At 43.9% G+C, this 23,905-nt stretch overlaps 1 protein-coding gene and 1 long non-coding RNA gene across 4 annotated transcripts in view; one reads left to right on the forward strand and one right to left on the reverse strand.

The window, feature by feature from the left end:
• Window positions 1–23,905, forward strand: part of ANTXR1 (ANTXR cell adhesion molecule 1) — a 256,016-nt gene that overhangs the window by 183,769 nt on the left and 48,342 nt on the right. Inside the window, exon 17 of the mRNA XM_020878572.2 lies at window positions 9,745–9,825. Within this exon, the coding sequence (XP_020734231.1) occupies window positions 9,745–9,825 (81 nt within the window). The remainder of the gene's footprint in view (window positions 1–9,744; window positions 9,826–23,905) is intronic.
• The window catches only part of LOC110128042 (uncharacterized), a 47,582-nt gene continuing 31,701 nt past the window's right edge, over window positions 8,025–23,905 (reverse strand). For 2 of the 3 annotated variants that reach the window (XR_002311030.2, XR_002311028.2), the window contains 3 exons: window positions 15,689–16,377; window positions 12,214–12,352; window positions 8,025–8,332 (listed from right to left, as the gene is read on the reverse strand). This is a non-coding gene — a long non-coding RNA (uncharacterized lncRNA). Of the gene's footprint in view, window positions 8,333–8,482; window positions 10,317–12,213; window positions 12,353–15,688; window positions 16,378–23,905 lie in introns of those variants that run through there. The other variant, XR_002311029.2, reaches the window with a different exon arrangement.

The following is a 23,905-nucleotide window of genomic DNA, read 5'->3' on the forward strand; positions in this document are numbered from 1 at the left end:
CCTGTAGGAGCTTTAAAAACACAAATTCCCAAGCCTAATGTCTCAAACCTCATGATTCAGTCTCACAAAAGGCTTTCAAAGTCTCCCTGGCCTTTATGACCTGCCCACTTTTTCTCATGAAGGGAAACTCCTTTTTTCCCCTAATTTTCACCCTTTTCGAATTTCCCATCCAAACTCCCTAAGGGAGACCCCACTGTTGCCTCGGTTACCGCTCCTCCCCAGCCCCTGCTCTTCAGCCTTGGTCACTGTCTGTGTGTGTGCACACTGGTTCTCAAAGTGTGGTCCCTGGATGGGCAGCATCAGCATCCCCCAGGAGCTTGTTAGAAATGAACACCCTCAGGCCCCAAGCCTGACCTGCTGAATCAGGAGGTCTTTAGGGCTGGGGCCCAGTTAAAAAGGGATCACCGAAGGTACCAGCCAGCCTTCCAGAGAAGGCTCCCTGAGGGCAGGAACCGTGGTGCATGGCAAAGTGACCACAATCATGCCTCGGAGACATCCTAAATTTCACATGGGTCCATTGTTCTCCCAAACACAGCTGCTGGATTAATGTTGGATGGTTGGAAAACTGCATGTTAAGGGATCACCAAAAAAGCCAGCTGGAAAAAACCTGTGATGCTGCTGGGCTCGTTAGGCACCTCTGTAGGACCCCTTTGTTAGGACATGAGAAAGCATGAATGCTCCTCCTGCTGCTGGAGCAGCTCACACAAAGGCTTAGCACAGCTCGCTCATTCGTTCGTTCGTTCGTGTGACTGCTCCTGTTTTTGAGTCTTCCCCCAACCAGATTTGATCCCTGCTGGAGGCACCAATTATGCTTAACTCATCTTTGAATCACCCACAAACAGCATTGTACCTGGCATGGAGTAGGGATTCCTCCACCTCTAGTTAATAGAGCTGATGCGTGGAATGTAATTATGAAACCACACCCAGAGCATCATGCCAGATAGACTTTCTCCTGTGACTTACCCAGATCACTTTGGTGCTCTCAGACCAAAGAAGGTGACATTCTTCTTGCCATCTCTTTGAGGCAAGGAGAGAAAAAGAGGTCATCCTATGTGTATCTGGGCCAGATTGTCAAGGAACAATCTGGGAAGGGAAGGGAACAAGAACAAGAAGGGAAGGGAAGGGAAAGAACAAGAAAGTTTGAGAGTAGAAGCACAGAACAGAATTGAAAGGTCGTAATGTACACTGTTCAGAAGAGCAGACTGTCCACCAGAACTTCAGCCTTTGGACTATAACCTCATGCATGGTTCACGATGAGCCCCATTCTAGCCACAATGTCTATACACACCCACTAGGCCTTGGACAAAGCATTCAGCCTCAAGCTGTGCCGTAAACTCTGTTTCCTTTTCCTGAACCCTCTCGCTGGATTTGTCTTGGTCCTGGCAGGAAACAGAAGGCACACTCCAGAGGGTCGAATTTGCACAGATCTGGGCAGGGTTAAGAGAATCCACGGCAATGGGGAGGCATGCAGGCACTCCACAGTGAGAGCTATGGCATCCCTGGGCCTGAAGGGCAAGGAGAGGAGAGGTGTTACTGGATCCAGTGAGAGCTGCAGTCCCGGAGTAGAGGTCACCCAGTGGGAGCGTGGCCATAGAGAGGGAATCAGTAAGCTAAATCTGCCCTGCTCCCTGTTTTAATATGGTCCACAAGCTAAGAATGGTTTTTGTATCTTTTAATGATTTTATTAGCACCTACATAATAGCCTCTTGACCTACAAAGCCTGAAATATTTACCCTCTGGGCCTATACAGAATATGTTTGCAAACCCCGGCCCTATAAGAAAGCAGCCACTGATGGAAGTGGGGGTCGGGGAGAGAGTAGAAGGAACAAGTACCAACCTCCCCGTTATCTTGCCCTCTTCTTTCCCTTTTTAAATTGAAGTATAGCTGATTTACAATGTTGTATCAGTTTCAGCTGTATAGCAAAGTGATTCCATTATATATATTTTTTTCTTTTTCAGATTCTTTTCCATTATGGGTTATTACAAAATACTGAGTATAGTTCCCTGTGCTATATGGTAGGGTCCTTGTTGGTTATCTATTCTATATCTAGTATATTTAGTATTGTGTATATGTTAATCCTAAACTCCTGATTTATCCCTCCACCCCCTTCCCCGCTTTGGTAACCATAATTCATTTTCTATGTTTATGGGTCTATTTCTGTTTTGTAAGTAAATTCACTTATATCATGTTTTCTCAGATTCCACACATAAGTAATATCGTATTGTCTTTGAATGACTTACTTCGCTTAGTGTAATAATCTCTAGGTCCATCCATGTTGCTGCAAATGGCATTATTTCATTCTTTTTGATGGCTGAGTAATATTACACTCTATATATACCCACACAGACACATACACACACGCGTGTGCGTGCCCCACATATTCTTTATCCATTCATCTGTCTGCTGTCATCTTCTGGTGCTACCTGTTGGCCAGACCAAAGGGAAGCTAAATGATGCCATCTGTTGAGGTTGCACTTCCAAGGCATGGAACCAGGAAGGCAGAGAATTGCAGAGAGTGGATGGGGGCAGGCAGCTCATGGAGGATGGCCCGCCCACTCTCTGCCGCACTATCAACAGGGAGAACATCTCCACCCAGGGCAAAACTTTCAGAAAGTTCTAGAAAGAGTCCTGGTTCCCCAGTGAAGGTGGTCAGAATCCCACACCTTTAAACCAGTTGCATTTGACTTGGTTTCTCAAGCATTCCAGGAAGTAGATTTGAGGACCAGAGAAGCAGGGGATCCCGTTGCCTCAGCACACCCCAGGGGAGCTCCCTAGGAGAAGGAGTCCACACGGGCTGCTCCCTGCCGTCGCCCAGGCTCATTTAAGGCACTGACCACACTGACCACACTTCACCCTTTCCTCATTCCAGGCTCATGATCAGGACATTTTCCGATATTTGGCCTGAATTTTTCTTTGCTCGGTTTTCACCCCCTGGATTTACAGCAATCCCGTGCTTCTCATTAAATTGGGACTGACCGCTTCAGGCGAGTTAAGTAATGCCCAGATGTATGGCCACCAGAAAGATTAAAACCAGGTCTGTTTTCAAGTTTGCTGGAAGGCTTGCAGCCTTCAGAGAAATGATTTTCCTCCTTTTCCAGTAGCTCCTCCCTTTGACTGGCAATGACAGAAATGACAGCCGAAGGACAAAAGCCAGACCCTGGCTGGCCCTGCAGACCGCTGTGTTCTGCAGAAGAGCCAGACCGGCCTGCGCTGCTCACAGCGCAGGGAAGCCGGTGGTCTTCTGTTCATTTTCTTTCAGGCAAACCTGTCATCCCTGGCCTTAAGCACCTTGACCTTGTAATCAAGCAGCGTTCAGCGCTGAACTGCCCTGAACGAAGCTCTATGCCGTCCAGTGAGACACGCTGAAGCCTTAAATGTTGTCAGATGTGCTGTTGACATTGAACAGGCATTTTTTGTCCCTTCCCGGCTACACTTTAGAATGGTTCCAAACATGTTTTAAACAAAGACCGAAAGAAGAGAGAAAAAAAAATGACCATGTGTGAGTGTTGTGTGGGTATGTGTAGGGGAAGTTTCTAACTTACGCATTCATTTGTTTCATTTAAGGAGATGCATGAGTCACAATATTTACCATATATTTTAAGGTATAAAAAATTAGTATTAGTCTCTCACAGCCCTCTAAGTTGAACTACCCTCAAAATTCCCAGCTTCTGACTAACTTCCAAGTAGCTGAGGCAGACAAACCAGAAGAGAAGATACAGCTGCTGCCTGCCCACCCCTCCTCCCACCCCCAAAAAAGGAAAGAAAGGCAGCCACAAAGTCCATGCACCAAGATGCGTTGAGCAATGGACCTCACAAACCTCCTGGCATGGTCTTCTTGTTTAGGAAGAAACAAGTGAGCATTGATGGAGAATTCCTGGTTTGCCAGCCTTTGTGGATTGGAAGATACTGATTATCAGGTTGGGGTTGAGTTGGGGAACCTGGAATTGGTACACTTCTCATGTGATAGTCAAAGTGTGTCAATTTCATATGAAAGAAAGATATATATAAATGTCAGCTAATACACTTTGGTAGAGGGTTCCCAGAATGGTGGAGAATCTTTAAGCTTCACAGAAGCATTCCTTCTGGGGAGTGAGGACCTGTGTCTTAAAACACACCTTGTAGAGAGGGCCATGCATGCAGGACACTCAGATCTGAGAGAAATAGTGGAGTCAACTCAGAGGCTCCTGCCAGGCTGTGAGTAAAGCCCACCGATGACTTGGAAGACTCTCCTGAGGCTCTTCTGGCCCCAAAAGGGATGTTATTAATAAGCCCAGTAGCTACTGTCTTGAAATGACAAAACTTCTGCCTCCTCTCAGAAAATCAAGCAAAGGAACCTTGTTATGTACTTCTCTTTGACTTTTAAGAGTTATTTTTTATCCTCTTGATTCCGAAAACACTTATTCTAAAGCTTACTTCAGCTCTTGCATAAAATGCTACCTGATGTATTGACAGAAGTACAAGGTATAGGATGTATAGATTACCCCAACTGTTTGCTGTGCCACACAGAATGGGGACTTTGGATTCATTTGTGGAACTTTCAAAATTCAGAGCACTGAGGCTCCAATCAGAACTAGCTGGTCTTACTTTGGCCAGAACAGCTCATGATAGCAGCTCACCTGAATGAAGGGCTGAGTGACGCATGTACCACGAGTCAGGCATAGTCCCCAGGGCCTTCCTTGCACTCACTCCTTCATTTCTTACCAACATCCTCAAAATTAGAAACTGCTACTACTCCTTCTGTTTTACAAATGGAAGGATCAAGGCACAGAGGGGTAACTTGCCTAAATTCACACTGCTAATAAAGATGTTTCTTGATTTATTTTATTAACAACAAAGCATCCATTCCAGGTAGCCACGAAATCTGTTATTAATCAAGTAGTAGAGAGGACTGGGAGCCTGGAGGTAAAAGACTGATCAGGAAACTATTCTCAGGATAAGTGACAGATGATCAAGGCCAAGGCAGTAGCCGAGGAGACAGTGGGGCAGGGCTGGACAGGAAGAGGCAAGAGGGGAGACGAGACAGAACATCCACCAGACAGGGCCGAAGTTGGACGTGAAGGGGTGGCAGAGAGAGAGGAGATGAGAATGACCTGTCTGGTCATTGCCTGTCTGGATGTTGGTGGTGCTCCACGGCATACTCAAGGCAGGGTGTCAAAGGAGGAGCAGGTTGGGGAAAAATTATTCGATATGTGATGCTTGGGGGTTTTTTATACCTGTGATATGTTTACTTTACAACTAAGATTTGGTAATTGGATTGGAAGCTTATATGAGCCATGGGCAGACAGGTGGAAATTTGACCCATGAGACCAGGTGAAAGTAGGCGGGGTGAGCATTCCGCCTGGGGGTGAGTCTAGTAGAGGGGGGACACCGAGGGGACACCCTTGGATCAAGTGTAGGCAGAGAGGAGAAGAGGCTGAAAAGGATATGAGAGAGTTAAGAAGGAGCAGGCAGAGCCAAGGTTTAGCCAAGCCTTAGCGAAGCAGCTGTGGTGGAGTTTTGGGGGTTCCCAGACACCGTCATAGAAGCCAGGGGGAAAGGCAGAAATGGGGTTGGAGGACAGAGTGGAGGACGGGTGCTCCAGGCTTGTGAAGTACAAACTATTGGATTCTTACTCGTCATCTTACATTCATTTCCATATTTCTACAGAGCATTTCAAATTATCATTTTAATGACTTTACCTAAGGCTTAATACATTGATAACATTGAATGAATGCTTTCTGTGAGACAAGTATCTTACTTCAAGGGCTTCCCACCTGCTAATGCAGGAGACATAAGAGACATGGGTTCAATCCCTGGGTCAGGAAGATCCCCTGGAGGAGGACTCGGGGACCCACTCCAGTATTCTTGCCCAGAGCATCTTATGGTCAGGGGAGACTGGCGGGCTGTAGTCCATGGGTCCACCAAGAGTCAGACATGACTGAAGCAACTTAGCATGTACACATCTTACTTCAATATCTGATTGTAAGCCTTTTAAGAAATCCATAGAGTAGACAATATTCTTATCTCTCTTCTTTTTAAAGATGAGAAAGGTAAGACTTAAGGACATGAAACAGTTTGCCCAAGGCCACAGCAGAACTGGTGAGGAGCAGAACTGGTGAGGGGCAGCCCTGAAATATAGTCTAAAGCCAGTCATTTTGTGCTTAAATATCACTCTATGATCTGTTGCCACAAAGAAACATGACCCATTCTCCTGGTGTTGCACATCTAGGTGGTTTTTGCCCCTTTTCCCTGCCTGGAACTTTGGATTTCTGCTGAGTTAATTATAACATTTCCTCAAGAGCCACTTTTTCTTTTAGCCCCATCTCATTGCACCTCATTTGTCAAGGAGTTGAGTGATCAGTGCACAGAATACTGAGAGGGGGATGATTTACCAAGTCAGTTACCAGGAATCCCCCCCAAAAAAAGGGAAAAGAAAAGAGGCATTCGTCCAGGAAGTCCACCTGTTTATATCCTGACATATAAATGCTTATCCCAAAGAACTTTAAAGGAAAACATTTAAATAATGATTGAAACGGTTTAATGCAAAAAACCATGCTGAACACAGCAGCAGTCCTTCCCAGCATTCTGAAGTCATTCCAGAATATTTTTAGAGGCTTTTGTAAATACTTGGCCAAGAGAGATGAGAAACATTACGCTTAGCAAGACAGAGTTGAACCCACAAGAACTCAAGCAACCATTGATAAAGGTTTCAGAGCACATTTTTCATATCTGAATAAAACCCACCAGAAAATAACTTCCGAACACCAACTCTTTAAGGTGGCATTCTTAAATCGATGCTGCCACTATGAAAGCTTTGTGGCAAGGAACTTGAAGTTTCTAGACTCTCTTAGCCTTTCAGCATTATCCTTCAAAGACCACTTACAGATCAGTGTTTTCAAACATGCTCATGAGACCCCAACAGGAATACATGTTGGCCCAGTAAATCCTTATGTGTGCACATGTGTGTATTCACTTCATACACTAATACTCACACCCATGCATGTTTATCTGATACACATTTTTCACAAATCATACTTATCCTCACCATGTGCCATTAACTCAAATATTTTCTTTCCTATTAATTCATACCCTAATATACAAAATTATTTCATGAGGGGTTGAAGAGTTGCAACCCTCAGTTTAGAAACCCTGTTCTAGAGGATCTAAGTGAAAGTGCTCCGACCAGATCTGCACAAGGAAGAAGCTGCAATTGGTATAGTAGAAAGTATATGAGCTTTGCACAGGGAACTATATTCAAAATCCTGTGATAGACCATAATGGAAAAGAGTATTTTTTTTCATTTATTTTTATTAGGAAAAGAGTATTTTAAAAGAAGGTGAAGTGAAAGTGAAAGTCGCTCAGTTATGTCCGACTCTGCGACCACATGGAATGGTCCATGGAATTCTCCAGGCCAGAATAATGGAGTTGGTAGCCTTTCCCTTCTCCAGGGGACCTTCACAACCCAGGGGTTGAACCCAGGTCTCCTGCATTGCAGGTGGATTCTTTACCATCTGAGCCACAAGAGTGTAGATATGTATATAACTGAATCACATTGCTCTATAGTAGAAATTAACATAACATTGTAAATTAACTATACTTCAATTTAAAAATTAATAAATGCCATTAAAATTTTTTTTTAATATTTAGAATTAGAAAGACATGGTGGGGGCATCCAGTCACACCTTTCCAGTTTACAAGTTGTGTGCCTCTGGCCAAGTTAGTTGACCTCTCTGATTCCTTCCCCATAACTCTTTGGGACTGCTGGGAGAATGAAATGAGCAGACACACAGAAAAGCACCTAGCCCAGCACATAGCAGCACTGGATGCATTCATTCATCTAACACGTATTTACTGAGGACCAGAAGCTGTGCTAAGGGCTGGGTATACAGCAGTTAAAAAAAAGCAGCAGCACCTCGGCTTTCATGGAGCTGGCATTCCAGATGACAGAGAGAAATACCAAGCAAATAAACAGAGTCTTTGTCAGGGAGTGATAAGGGCTGCATTCGTTTCCTACTGTTGCGCTAACAAATTACCTCTAACTGAGTGTCTTAAGACTGCACAAATTTATTGTCTTAGAGTTCTAGGGGTCAGAAGCCCAAAATGGGTCTCATTGGGCTAAGATGACAGCAAGGCCAGGGCTGCACTCCTTCTGGAGGCTCTAGGAGAGAATCCATCTCCTCATCTTTTCCAGACTCCAGAAGCTGCCCGCTCATTGGCTTGTGGCCCCCTTTCCTCCCCAAAGCCAGCTACCATGGGTTGAGTCCTTCTCACATGGGATCACTCTGACTTTGCTTCTGTTTCTCCATCTCTTTCTCTGACTCGGATCCTCCTGCCTCCCTCTGTTAAGGACCTCTGTGAAATACATAAATAATAAACAAATCCATGTGGTTAGCTTGGGTCCATCCAGATGATCCAGGATCATGTCCCCAGTCTAAGATCCTTAACGTAATTGTTGGGGCAATTCGAGCGCAGTTTGAAGAAGAATTTCCAGACACACAGCACTTCAGAAGGGAGTGAGTTTATTAAGAACAAACAGCAGAGATCAAGGAGGCATTGCAAACACAGTGGGCTGACCTGACAGACCAAGAAGAGTTGACAGTTTTTGTGGGTTAATTGCCGATTTTTACAGCCTCCAGACAAAGAAAATTCCTGCTGGAAGGTTGGTGTTAGGTGATTGGTTGGGGCGCGATAGAGTGTTTACTAGAGTGGGCATCTTTTCTAATTTGGAGGCCTGTTAGTGATGATCGGGGGCTTTTGGCAACAGTTACCAAGGGGCTCAGTTAGCTTGTTGACCTGGTTCTGGGCTCCGCTTCTGTGGCCTTGGTACAGGGCTCGCACCTGTGGCTTTAGAACAGGACTCAACAGTAATCAAATCTGCAAAGTCCTTTTTTTTGCCATGAAAGGGAACGTAGTCACCAGTTCCAGAGGCTAAATGTCATGTTTGGAGGTGGAGGTGAGCAGATTTCCTGGTGGTGAAGGAAAATCAGACAAAATAAAGGTGACTTCTGCCTGTTGGAGTCACCAGCCAGGGTTAATAATGAGAGCAAAGCTAAATAAATGTCTTTTTTTCCCTGTGTTTTTAGTGTTTGCAGTGGCAGAAGCCAGCTCCACTCAGCATGTCTAAGGAACTAGATCATCAGACTTCCTTTGTCATGTACTATGAAAACTTTAGCCCTCACAGATTCAATCTTCTCAGATTCAGCCAATCACCTACAACTCCAAAGGGGGCTGTGATTTGTGGTGATCCGTGATCCTTGGTCATTTGTCCCTCAAGCCCAGGATTCTGAAGCCTCTTATGGGGACAGCCATGGATCTGCCCCCCCAGGACCCTTTCATTGATCTAGCCCCACCCACACTTCTATTCAGTCATTTTCCTAAATTTGTCCTCATTGTTTCATTTGTAAACTCGGGACACTAAGTGGCAAGAAAAAACTTTAGTGCAAGTTGAAAAGCTTGACCTGCAGGATGAGGAGATGCCCAGAAATGCAATGAGGGCAACTGGCTGGATGACTCCTCTGTGTCTGCACACCTGAGGCTGCGCTTTAGCCGCAGGTGTCTCTTGCATGAGCATCACGGTTCTCTGGGATGCATCTCTTCTCCTCCATTGCTGAAACCCACATTTTGAACTAGAGAGTCACGTCCTATGACAACTGCATCGCTGGTGAAGTGTGGTTCATATGACTGAAGAAGCGTGGAAAGTTCATGTCTGTGCTGGCCTTCTGTCTGGTTTCAGATGTAATCTTGGTGCATTTGTTTCATTTCAGGGAAAACTTGATGCCTTGTGGGTCCTACTAAGGAAAGGCTACGATCGCGTGTCTGTGATGCGTCCGCAACCAGGAGACACGGTAGGATTCGTTAACAATGTCGCATACATGCATTCTTTTTCTCTCTCTCCCTCTGACTGTTGAGCTGGAATAACTCCAGTTATATGAATCCAGATATCATATTATGTTGTGACAAATCAGATACTAGTTTTCAAAATTTGGGTTCTACAAGACCTTGAGTTTTGACTTGCTTTTCTGAAAAGGATTTTGACCGAAACAGGTTAGATTAGCTTTCTAGGACTTGAGCTGCTGGGTTTCCAGGTACGGTGAGTTAATAAAGCAGGGATGCTCAGGCAGCTTCCAGAGAGAGGGCTGCTGCTTCTCGGCCACACTGGCCAGTGGTCACAAGCAGGATGCCAGGGCCATAAGGTGGAGCCAGGGAATAGGGACCATAGGAAAACTCCCCCATCGTCCAGCAGGTGCTGGGTTTGTCTGATCCAGGATCACAGGAGGGTCTTCCACAATGAGGATTTGCCCCGAAACTGTCAGGGCCAAGCTCAGAATGTCTCTAACTGGAAGGAGATAGACAGGGAGGAGGCCACGGAGGCCTTAGTCCTCATTTTGTAAATGAGGAAACAGAGGACAGGACAAGCTGAATAATAACAACGCTGGAAACAACCTCAGTTCTGCCGTAATCATGCCATTGCTAGCTCTTCTGGGAAGAGCTAATCTCTCTTTTATAAAATCTACAAAGCAAAGCCTGGGACCAAATCCTCCCTCAACCACCCACAACCTGCATCTTTCATACGCTGCTCTGGGAATCAGACACACTAACCCAAAAGCAAAATCAAGGTGTCTAATTTGGGGCTTCTTTTGAATCAGGTGGAGTTGGGTCTGAATTTTGCTTCCTTCCTGCCTGGAAAAACTCTAAGCAAGTCACGTGACCTCTCTGAATGCCATTCTTCATGTTGTAAAGTGGTTGATAATAATTACTGCAGGGTGGCTGGCTGGAGCCAGTAATGTTTGTAAAGCATTTGGCTTAACGTTTGAACACATTAAATAGTAATGCTCAGTCAAACATTGTTATGATTAGTTACCTTGTGCTTTTCTGTCTGTGAAAGGTTGATGCAGAAATTCAGACTGTATGACTGTTGATTATGTCAGATGTACCTGCATCTTTACCCTGCCCACTCTGCAACACGGCACAACTAATAGAACTTGAGAGCAGGGTCAGTTAGGCGGGTCACCCTCCCTTTGCACCTGGTGACAACAGGTGGCTTGTGGTTGAGAGGATTTGGTCTAAAGTTTCACAGCCTGAGCAGACTGCTGCCAGCTAGCTGTTCCTGCTCCACATTTCGGCAGGGACAGCAGGCAAGTATGATGTAAAAAAAAAACACCCAGGGCATATAAATCCTGGGCCAACTTGACCTTCTTGATCTCTAGAATTTGTTTTTTGTCTGGAAGTCAACAAGAACACATTGCTAGAGCAGATTTTAAAGTACAAACAGCTAACAGAAATGAGCCTTGGCCATCAGCTTTGTACTCAGCGTGTTATCTGGCCTTATAAGTTATACATACGGTTTCTGTGGAAAATTAAGGAACTTTTTAGCCTGCATGAGACGCATCTGACGGATTAAGAGAAAAGCAATAGGATAGGTAAACTCCTCAGACTCAGCAGTACTATTTTTGTGATAGAACATGCTTGTCCATGATCAACCCCGTTTTTTTTTTTTCAGAGCACTTGAAAAACATCTCCACTCAAATTTGTTAACATTCCATTCTTCACTGACCAGTTTGCCAGAAACAGACTTATAAACTGGGTCAACCAGAGAATCGAGTGTAGCAAAGAGGAAGGATAAGAGAAATATTATGATAAATAAGATATAAGAACTAAAACTGTTTGAGGGCAAATGGTTGATTGGATAAGTCTAACAAAAATGAGATGAAAATGGATGGAATTCCTTCTAATGAATCACACCTAGATTGAATCTCTTATTTACAAATTCTGAATGAAAGTTTGTGTTTCACAATTGAAGACATTCTGTGTGCTTTTGAGAAATACAATCTCACCCTGAAATTTCATTCTCCAGGCACACAAAATAATAGATGGGAAGGACGGGAGGTCAGAAAATTAGGATACAATTGTGACCATGTTCTCAGAGGTGTTGCAAAGTACAATTGTCCAGCCTACTTTGAAATGGACTTTCTTTACAGGAATCCTGCTAAAATGTTTAAGACACATGAGAGAGAGATGGAGAGAACCATGTCTTTGTAATCATGGTGATGGCCACAGACATCTAGCTGTACACATGGAGATATACAAGAAAGACCATAGATTATGTAGGAAGGGAAATTCAAAGCCACTTTATGGCAACTCAGGAAAGAATTCTAGGAGAAGAGAAGACTATAGCTTATTATTATGTGCTTATTCGGTTCTGTTTTCATAACTTCGACAGACTCACTACAGACCTGCCTTCTTTGCACGGTGGATGACTCTGTAAGAATTCCTCTGCAGTGATTTATGGGGCTGACCACATTTTCCATAAACTCAAAATGACTACATCCAGGCATGTGCTCATGAACAAGAGTCACAGGTTCTGAGTTTTTCCTTTAAAACAAAAACAAAAACAAACATCACCTAATTACATTCTCAGTTACATTCTGAATTGTTTCAAACACATGTTGATCTCACAGAAACCTGGCACTTCTTCCTTCTCAGTTCCTGACTGCTCCATCCTTCCCCAGTGAACCCACCCCAGCTTTACAGAGGCAGACATGGGCTTCACCAGGAGAGCCTCGGAGGCTGCTGGAAAAGCAGAGTGCCTCCAGCCCCCACCACAGAGCAGAGGGCTGGGAGAGGCCTGAGCCCAGAGTCACATCCTTCCCTGGGATTGGTGCCCACCTCCTGGGAGCTGTCCAAGCCCTGGGTCAGGGAAAACATGAATGGGATGACAGCAGGAGACATGAATGCTTTCTGACTGCCACCACCCATCTTCCTCTTTCTGCCTGGGATGGGCCCACAGTCCTGTTGTGTTTTGGAGCCCACCAAGAGAGCCTGAGCCAACATAAAAGGGGAAGTACCAAAGAAGCCACTTAAGTAGCAAACCAGCAACACATCGGATCCTAAAATTTAATAAGTTCACTAAGCATATGGTGCTTGCATGTCAAGTTGCTTCAGTCGTGTCAAACTCTTTGCAACTCTGTGGACTGTAGCCCCCCAGGCTCCTCTGTCCATGGGATTCTGCAGGCAAGAATACTGGAGTGGGTTGCCATGCCCTCCTCCAGGGCACTTTCCCAACTCAGGGATCGGACCTGTTTCTCTTACATCTCATGCATTGGCAGGTAGGTTCTTTACCACTAGCACCACCTGGGAAGCCCCAACCATATGGTATCCTCTGCTTAAACCATCCCCTGGCTTCCAGTGTATAGCCACCGCTTTGCTCTTTCAAAAACATGGATCTCAGCATGCCATCCCAAAGCTTCAGTCTTTCAAAGGCTAGGAAGAAGCCCCAAATCCTTAGCTTGATTTAGAAAGGCTTTCCTTGTCATTTGAACTACTTTTTCCCCTTGGCTCCAGTATCACTCCACAGAGGCTCCAGCCACCTAGAATTGCTCACCATTCCCTGAACATGCCAGAATCGTCTCTGTCTCTGTGCCTTTGTACAGTCTTAATTTCTCTGCCTGGGATATCTTTCCCATCATCTCTACCTACTGAACTGTTACCTTGGTAAGATTATTCATTGTCCCCATGGTACCCCTGTAAACACAAAAGGTTGCTGTCCAGATCCAGGCTTTAAAGGGGGTTTTGCCAAAGTAGAGAATATTCACAGAGACGTAGCAGGAAAGTCTGGAAATTAGAACCTGTGTCCCATGACCATTTGCCAGGATAGTCCCCAAGGCTTCCTATATGGGAGCCTCTCTGACTTCAGAAAATTTTCTCACCATTCAAGGACAAATGGCAGAAGGAATTGGGAATGTTCAGTCTGAGGCAGCAGACTTAAAGGGAGCTGAAAGCTTTTTAACTTGGTCAGCATGCTAAGCATTCTTCTTATAAACTATTAACATTTTCTCTCTGGGCCTCCCTGGTAGCTCAGATGGTAAAGAATCTGCCTGCAGTGGAAGACCCAGGTTTTATCCCTCCAGGAAGATGCCCTGGAGAAGGCATCTCCACTCCAGTATTCTTGCCTGGAGAATTCCATGGACAGAGGAGCCTGTCAGGCTACAGTCCATGGGGTCAGGTCGTAAAGAGTTGGACACAATTGTGCAACTAACACTTTCACTTTCATTAATATTTTTAATCACTTACTTGTATTCAAGGAATAATCTTTTCATGCCACTTCATATCATTGTATGATGTGATTTTAAATGCAAACTGTGACATTATATTTCAGCCTGCCTTCTTTTTAGAGTGTTTATTTTTACAAATGAAGCTATCTGTAACCAGTATACTTGTTGCCAGATTATTGTGCACATTCATGAATGTTTCCTTAGGACTAAGCATGCAGTTGTCTCATCAATCAATCAAACAGCATGCAAAATTTTAAAGTTTTGACATAAATTGCCAGGTTGGGCTCATTATTCATTATTGCCTGAAACACTGAAACACTAGAGCCTGCATCTTTGAAAATCCCATCTCCCATTAACATTATTAATCTTACCTATTTGACAGGTGCTAATTTAATTTGCATTTTCTGTTATTGAAGTGAAACATCTTTCAAATATCTATTTTCCCTTTTGTCTATTGCCTATATATTCCTCTATCCTATTTTTCTATTGGATATTTTAGCTTTGATTTTTATATGGTCATTTGCTTAACTCATACTCGTTCATTTATTAGTCAAATGTTTTGAAGATCCAGTGGTATACATTAAGTATATGATGCTTACTTCATGAAACTAGACTAAAGTCTAGTTTTGTGTGTGTGTGTGACATTACCTATAATTTTATAGGTAATTTTAACATTTATAGTTAAATCTATGAATGTTTCTAATTTCTGCCTTTGATGTCAAAACTAGAACAATCTTGTCTAGTCCAAGAGGATATAAATTTTCACAGAAATTTTCTATTACTTCTACTCTGTCACTTTTAGTTTTTGGTGGTGTCGTGAGTTGGTACCTTTTCTGTATCTTCCTGGGTATTTTATGTAAATTTTGGAGAAGTGCCCTCAGGAGTTATCAATCATGCTGCTGCTGCTAAGTCGCTTCAGTCGTGTCTGACTCTGTGAGACCCCATGGACTGCAGCCCACCAGGCTCCTCCGTCCATGGGATTTTCCAGGCAAGAGTACTGGAGTGGGCTGCCATTGCCTTCTCCGGTTATCAGCTATATGTTATATCAAACCAGAAGCCCTGGAACATTAAAGTCTCTAAAGTACAGAATATGACTTCAGAGAAGACATGAAGTTAAGCCACAGGTAGAAGTTACATTAACACGTATTTCATCTTAAAAAACTGAAAGACGAGTTTCAACAACAAATGGACTTCCACAGGCATCACTGGGGTTGCTCCATGTTACCAAACAGGGGTAAAACCAGTCAAACCACTGGGCCAGGACATAGTAAACAGTTCCTGCAGCAGATCACTAGTTCTCAAACTTGAGCACAGAATCACCTAGAAGTTTTGTTAAAACACAGGCTGCCGGATCCCACTGTCAGAGTTTCTGACTCAGCGGGTCTGGGGAGGGGCCTGGGAACTAGCATTTCTAACAAACTTCCAGGTGATACTGATGCTACTGATCTGGGGACCACACTTTGGAACCAATGAGATAAATGGAATTAGATGTCCATCAAGATCCCTCTAACCCTGACTGCTGGGGACTTGAAGTCAGCACCTCTGTGTTTATTTGACCACCAGTGACTACTTTCTATGTTTCTCTGCAGAACACCTATTAACCTAATTGGGGAATAACTGCTCTAGCAGAAGTCTAAATATTAAATTAAATACTAACCAGTTGCAGAAAAATCTTGCCAGATGCAGATGGTTTTGTTCCTAGATTGCTAGTTTCAAACACAGAAATGTGAGGGAGTTTTAGAGATCAGAGTTCACGGAATCCAGTGATTTTCAATCTGGTTGCATGTTGTAATCATCTGGGGAGTTTTAAGGCCCTGGTGCCAGGTTCTATTTAATTTTTCTGGGATGAAGTCTAGATACAGGAGTTTTAAAAGCTCCCCAGGTCATTTTAAGAAGCAACTAGTGTTGACAATCAGTGATTTGATCCAATTCTCTATTTCTTGTCCTGGGCAGCATCTTCTGTTTCCCTCATGGAACAATTTGAAGGCAACTCTCAACATCCCTTCAAAAACTCTATCCTGTGTTTCATAGGCATAAGGAAAATGGATGATTACAATCACCAGACAATAAGCATAGATTCTTCCTGCTCCAATATTGTTACTGCTTGGGTAAAGAGAAAGGAAAAGAGAAAATATAACTCTGACTCCTGGGTCTTTCCCAGATGGAATTAAAATATCAACCTGTCTTAACCCTCCCCAGGCATTTTAACCCCAGCTTTAATGTCCCAATCCCTGCACATGCTCTGGGAGGAGCCACTGGGGTTGGATATTGTCTTTGTTTTCAGCTCCTCAGTTTCTCTCCGATCTGGCATGGGGAGGCTGGTACATTCCATCGCTCCATCGCTATCTGCAAAAACAAAATATGAGGCACACTCTGAATTTGTTTTGCAAGACTGAGCCTCACTGCAATCAGGAGAGACCCAGGAAACACACATGTAGATGGAGATGTACATAAACAACATATGATACTCCTCTGAAGGGCAGCCGCGGAGGTTGTGAAATCTCCCTGAGCTCCCCAAGGCTGCCGTCTGCACAGCTGTTTCCAGCAAGGGAGCTGGGCCAATCACGTGGGCCGCATGCCTTCCTACTGTTGCAGAGGCAAGAATGATCTGGGCAGGTTATCTCCAGGGACAGAGCGTCCTCAGCCCAGTCCTTCGAAAGCAGATGGGCCTTCTGTAACATAAGCAGACTCGAAGTGTCTCCACTGTTTCTTGCTTTCTCTTTTCTCCCTCTTCATGTACCTTGAGTGATCTCCTCCTTCTTCCGTCTTCATCTTGGCTACCTTCCCTCAAACATTCTTTCATCAAATTTCATCTACCGTGCTCCCACCTAGGAATCCATCCCTGGGCTGGGCACCGGGGATGCCAGTTAGAATAGGACTTAATTCTGACTTCCTGGAGTTCAGTGCATGATTTGAAAGAGAAGAGTAAAGCATTGTATTAATTATAGATGGTTATAGAAGCACAGCGGCTTCCCAGGTGGAATTAGTGGTAAAGAACCCACCTGCCAGGACAGGAGATATAAGAGACATGGGTTCATTCCCTGGGTTGGGAAGATAACCTGGAGGAGGGCATGGCAACCCACTCATTATTCTTGCCTGGAGAATCCCATGGACAGAGGAACCTGGCGGGCTATCGTCCATAGGGTCACAAAGAGTCAGACGCGACTGAAGTGGCTTACCACACATGCATACATAGAAGCACAGATCCATTCACAAGAAGGGGAAGCACTATTATCTCTATTGTATAGAGCAGAAACTAAGACTCAGGGGGAGGCTATTAACTTTCCCTAGGACACACAGCTGAGAAGGGCAGATCTGGGGCTTAATTCAGGACTTTCAGACTTGAAGTCCACACTGGGATTCCTCAAATCCTTCATGCATACAATAGATACTTGTTGAATAATAGAGAAACCTAAAAGTTTCTATATATTCCAAAACATAAGAGTTTCTATATAGTCCTTTTTTATTAAGAATTTAATGTCTATTTTCTTGTAATTATACAGATTAACCAAGTCTAGATTAAAATACTGATACCAGTGTCTTGTTACTAGTATAAGTGAGAAAGAGAGTTCCTAATAAGCTGCTAATATTAAAAAAATATAGATACTTGTCAAACACTTCCTGTGAGATGAGCACTGAGTTTGCAGTTCACCAATTAATAAGCTGTGCCCTGTCCCTTGAGAAGCAGGAACCAACAGTCAAGGCCCCAAACACCAGTGTGATGGCTCTGAAATGGATGTGAAAGGTTGGGGGTGGGGGAGGGGATACACCCAGGAAGGGTATTTCACCCGCCTTGGATCAAAACTGGCTTCTAGAAGTGGCATTGAGGCTATGATCAGAGCGGAACTGTGGAAGGAGGCTCTTCTGTGGGAAGGAATCTTGAGCAAGAACCTGGGGGTGGCCTGTGGCTTCTTCAGGGGACTTGAGGAGCAAGGTTTGGTGGAGGATAGTGCGAGGAGTGGAGGGAAGGGGTGGAGGGGGTGCTGGTCATGGAGCCCACTCTGGAGACAATGTAGAATCACTTCCAAGTGTTTTAGGCATAGTTGTGGTCACATTGTGTTTCAGAAAAGTCACGCTAGCTGCAGTGTAGACATGGTGGCCGCCTGACCGGAGGCAGTGGTAGGAGGAAGCAAGAGGCTGGATTTAGGAGATGTTGAAGAAACAGAATGACTGGACTTGGCAGTTGGCTGGTTGAGAGAGCGGGTTGTCAGGAAGGACCTCCAGGTTTTGGTCTGAGCCAGCTGTGACATCATTCAGCAGGATAAGGGTACAAGCCGAGCTTTGGGAGGGAAGAGGAGGACTTAGCTTTTTAACTTATAGAACTGAGTGTAAGTACCACGGAGTGTCTAGGGCACAAACATTCAGGAATGCTCACTCTCAGAGTCATATACGTGCAGGGTGTGCACCTACAGGACCTGAGAGTGGAAGGTGTGCCCTGATTCCCCCTGACATCACACGACCTGTCCGGAGGCAGTTTTTCTCTAGTGAGAGTTCTGGGCAGGAGGCAAAGACAAGCGTCAACATCATGATGGCTGAGACCAATGTGAATAGATGCAGAGCCAGGGAGAGGATGGAGAGAGAGAAGGGAAGTGGCTTGAGTGCTGAACACCCAGGGTCACATCCTTTGAGCTGGGGCAGGGAAAGAAAAAGGAGAACAAGAGGGAAATGAAGAAGGACCAGCCAAAGAAAGAGCAGGTGTGACAGGAGAATTTGGGTCATGGAAGCCAAGGGAAGATGGTTCGTCACGGAGGAGGCTGGGGTCAACAACATCAGGTATGGGAAATTCAGATGAAAGCTGACAGGTCCTCTAATTACCAGCAGTAAGAAGGTCCTGGAGGTCTTAGTGACATGGATTCAGTGCAACGATGGGGGCAGGAGTGAGGCTTAGTGGAAAATGGGAAGGGAGAGCCAAAGCAGTGGCTGGAGGAGAGCTGGACCTGAAAGAGGCTCTTTGATCAGGATGAAGGACTTGAGAAAGATGAAAGGCTCATGATGGAAGTCCAGGAGGGGCTGAGACTGAAGAGCTCACTGTTGGAGGGCAAGAGCCCTCCAGTAGAAGACCTCGAGGCCAGGAAATGCCTCTCTCCCTAGTGACCGCAATGGCAGAGTCCAAGATGGGCTCTCCCCCATTCAGTGGCCTCTGTCTTCCCTGTGATAGGCCAGCCAAGCAGGGCAGGTAGACGTGGACTGTCTGAGGGGAGGATGAGGAGGAAACCAGCCGCACCTCCGGAATTCTGCCTCTCCCGTGCATCCCCACTTGCTGCAGTCCCAGGGTGGGTATCTCTTCTTCATGCAAAGTGAAAGTGAAGTCACTCAATCATGTCCAACTCTTTGCGACCCCATGGACTGTAGCCCACCACACTCCTTCATCCGTGGGCTTTCCCAAGCAAGAGTACTGGAGTGGGTTGCCATTTCCTTCTCCAGAGTCTTCATGCAAGAAACATGGTAATTTGGGATGCCATGTTACAAGCAATTTCACTTCAAAACTCCACCTGCAAGAGAGCCCATTGTTGGGTCCCTAGATTATATTGCTGTATGTTTTGTTTCTCAGTGGCAGAATGGAAATAATGATCTTCTCTACCCATGGCACCTAAAGGGCAGCGCTGACTGCATTGGGGTAGTTTGTTTTGTTAGTGGAGGCCTCCCACTTCTTTTGTTAGTGGGGCCTCCCACTTCCCTGATAAATTAATCCCATAATATCTGTCAATTACCAATTACTAGTTTTATACTAGGTTATATACTTAAGCGAGATACTTGTCATCTATCAATATTGTGGCAGAGCCCTGCATTTCATAGACAAAGCCATCAACAAATGTCCTTGGTCAGGATTAGGTTAAACCAACAATTCTGGAGTTACTCTCTCACTCTATTGTGTACTAGCAGGGTCACTTTTCAGTCCACTGTGCTCTTTAAAACCATGTCTATTTTCCAAAGAATTGTTTACCGGGAATGCATGCACCTGGATGTGCAGGCTATGCCCTGTGTCAGAGGACCACCCAGAACATCACTGGTCAAGCTCCCTGGGAAGGCCCGCATCCCAGCTCAGAGAGGAGTGTCTCTTCCTGACTCATACAAAAGCACCCTGTGGGCTAGTGATGGCCCCCATCATATGAAAATAGAAAGCAACTCATTTCCTCCCAAGGATTGCTTTAGATAATTTTGCTCAGTCCAGTGGGTTCCCCCAACTTTATCATTCCCAGTAACATCCTTCTCACCATTTCTTGTACTCACCAAGAAAGCATTTACATAGTTAATAGAGTTTTTACCCTATATTATCTTTTTTCTTTATTCACTTGTGATCATGCATGTATATAACTTAATGTCTGATTCTTTAATTTTAGCCCTATAAACATAAGGGGAAAACAATTTTTCAAATTGCTAGGCAATTAAAATCATTAAAACCACTGTTCTATGTGTGCTGGTCAGACATTTCTTCCTGAATATTGGCAGTTTTAAAACACATGGATGTCTATGTAAAGACATGAACATCCCCATTTGAACAGCTTGCTGGTGAAACAGCAGATCCAAGTACATAAATACCAGCACATTCTAAGACACATCTCAAAAACATGGTGAAAATGGATGACTTGGGCAAGCATCCACAACACACAAAATTGTTTGGTTAACATTCTGTAGAAAGTTTACCTGACCCTGAGGCTCTTATCAGTCATTTCCTATCTGCTGAGTAACATTTTGCATTTGAAACTCCTCACTTCAGTTTTCCTCTGAATTTGCTTCATTGCATCTCTAGTAAATGCCTCTGTTCTGACAACACTGATTGGTGAAAATAAAATGAATGGAGCAAACCTGAGAGCAGGAAATGTTTACCCAACTTTCTAAGTGTGATGCTTTTCAGCAAATATTACTGAGGTGCTGGGAAGGGCTCTGGGGAAAAGGCAAGTGTGAGACATCAAAGAACAGATGGCTAAGGTTGAGGAGACAGAACAGATGGTGGTCAAGGTAGCTCCCGGACAGACCAAGATTGCTGAAGGGAATGAGAGCCACAGAGGAGGGGCAATCATCTGAGAGGATGGGAGACCTTCTCCTGGACTGGTAAGACTTGAAATGGGCTTTGGAGGAAAGTTGGAACTTATGCAGACAGGAAGTAGAAAGGTCGGGGTAGCAGGTTTCCAGGACCAGCCTGCAGCCCATTAGTGCCCATGGCCAACCTGCAGAGTGAGAGGAGACATCTCAGGATGGGATACAGAGGATGAGTGTACCTCCTGAGGCTGGAGGGGGAACAAGGATGAGATGTTACCACCCTGATGACAGGGACTGAAAAATTTACACTGTAACCGTTTTGAGCTAGTCTTCATCAGGGATAAATATTAGAGTGCCAAATTACATTGTATTTCAAGACATTTGATTTCAGGCACAGTTTCTCAAAAGTTTTGCAAAGCTCTGGTTTGACAAGATAAGAGTTTTTTGAAAACTGATAGAGTTTTTTGTTGTTTTTAATGTATGTAGAAAACTTGGCCATAGGCATCTTTGTCTTGTAGAGCAGCCCAGTTAAAATCATTCTACCAAAGCTCAAGAAAGCAAAGGATCCAATGTGTTGGTAAATAGTTAATAGGCTAATAATTAATGATATTGGTTTGTCAGGATGAAACAAAATGGCAAGTGTAAATAATTCAAACAGATGGGAGTTCATTTTCTTCCCTTCTTTACCCTGAAAACTACAATTGATTTCAAAGAAGTTAGATCTCTGCACACATGAAAATCTTCTCAGAATTCCTCTCTCATATTTAATTCAGCAGTGACTAAAAGAATCAAATTACTGTATTTATGTCTTTATATAAAGGTCAATTCCTTCTTGCACAATAGGCAATAGGCTTTATATAAGGCTTTTTTCTTAGTCCCTCTGCTCTTTTTTTTTTTCCATTTATTTTTATTAGTTGGAGGCTGATTACTTTACATCATTGCAGTGGTTTTTGTTATACATTGAAATGAATTAGCCATGGATTTACATGTATTCCCCATCCCAGTCCCCCCTCCCACCTCCCTCTCCACCCGATCCCTCTGGGTCTTCCCAGTGCACCAGGCCCAAGCACTTGTCTCATGCATCCAACCTGGGCTGGTGATCTGTTTCACCCTAGATGATATACATGTTTCGATGCTGTTCTCTTGAAACATCCCACCCTCGCCTTCTCCCAGAGTCCACAAGTCTGTTCTATACATCTGAGTCTCTTTTTCTGTTTTGCATATAGGGTTATTGTTACCATCTTTCTAAATTCCATATATATGTGTTAGTATACTGTAATGGTCTTTATCTTTCTGGCTTACTTTGCTCTGTATAATGGGCTCCAGTTTCATCCATCTCATTAGAACTGATTCAAACGAATTCTTTTTAATGGCTGAGTAATATTCCATGGTGTATATGTACCACAGCTTCCTCATCCATTCGTCTGCTGATGGGCATCTAGGTTGCTTCCATGTCCTAGCTATTATAAACAGTGCTGTGATGAACACTGGGGTGCACGTGTCTCTTTCAGATCTGGTTTCCTCGGTGTGTATGCCCAGAAGTGGGATTGCTGGGTCATATGGCAGTTCTATTTCCAGCTTTTTAAGAAATCTCCACACTGTTTTCCATAGTGGCTGTACTAATTTGCATTCCCACCAACAGTGTAAGAGGGTTCCCTTTTCTCCACACCCTCTCCAGCATTTATTGCTTGTAGACTTTTGGATAGCAGCCATCCTGACTGGCGTGTAATGGTACCTCATTGTGATTTTGATTTGCATTTCTCTGATAATGAGTGATGTTGAGCATCTTTTCATGTGTTTTTTTGCCATCTGTATGTCTTCCTTGGAGAAATGTCTGTTTAGTTCTTTGGCCCATTTTTTGATCGGGTCATTTATTTTTCTGGAGTTGAGCTGGAGGAGTTGCTTGTATATTTTTGAGATTAATCCTTTGTTGCTTCGTTTGCTATTATTTTCTCCCAATCTGAGGGCTGTCTTTTCACCTTGCTTATAGTTTCCTTTGTTGTGCAAAAGCTTTTAAGTTTCATTAGGTCCCATTTGTTTATTTTTGCTTTTGTTTCTAAAATTCTGGGATGTGGGTCATAGAGGATCCTGCTGTGATTTATGTCGGAGAGTGTTTTGCCTATGTTCTCCTCTAGGAGTTTGATAGTTTCTGGTCTTACATTTAGATCTTTAATCCATTTTGAGTTTATTTTTGTGTATGGTGTTAGAAAGTGTTCTAGTTTCATTCTTTTACAGGTGGTTGACCAGTTTTCCCAGCACCACTTGTTAAAGAGGTTGTCTTTTTTCCATTGTATATCCTTGCCTCCTTTGTCAAAGATAAGGTGACCATAGGTTCGTGGATTTGTCTCTGGGCTTTCTATTCTGTTCCATTGATCTATATTTCTGTCTTTGTGGCAGTACCATACTGTCTTGATGACTGTGGCTTTGTAGTATAGTCTGAAGTCAGGCAGTTGATTCCTCCAGTTCCATTCTTCTTTCTCAAGGTTACTTTGGCTAGTCGAGGTTTTCTGTATTTCCATACAAATTGTGAAATTATTTGTTCTAGTTCTGTGAAAAATACCATTGGTAGTTTGATAGGGATTGCATTGAATCTATAGATTGCTTTGGGTAGTATAGCCATTTTGACAATATTGATTCTTCCAATCCATGAACACGGTATATTTCTCCATCTGTTTGTGTCCTCTTTGATTTCTTTCATCAGTGTTTTATAGTTTTCTATGTATAGGTCTTTCATTTCTTTAGGTAGGTATACTCCTAAGTATTTTATTCTTTTTGTTGCAATGGTGAATGGTATTGTTTCCTTAATTTCTCTTCCTGTTTTCTCATTGTTAGTGTATAGGAATGCAAGAGATTTCTGTGTGTTAATTTTATACCCTGCAACTTTACTGTATTC

Source organism: Odocoileus virginianus, chromosome 2 (assembly GCF_023699985.2).
Source record: "Odocoileus virginianus isolate 20LAN1187 ecotype Illinois chromosome 2, Ovbor_1.2, whole genome shotgun sequence".
In the NCBI taxonomy this organism is placed as follows: Eukaryota; Metazoa; Chordata; class Mammalia; order Artiodactyla; family Cervidae; genus Odocoileus; species Odocoileus virginianus.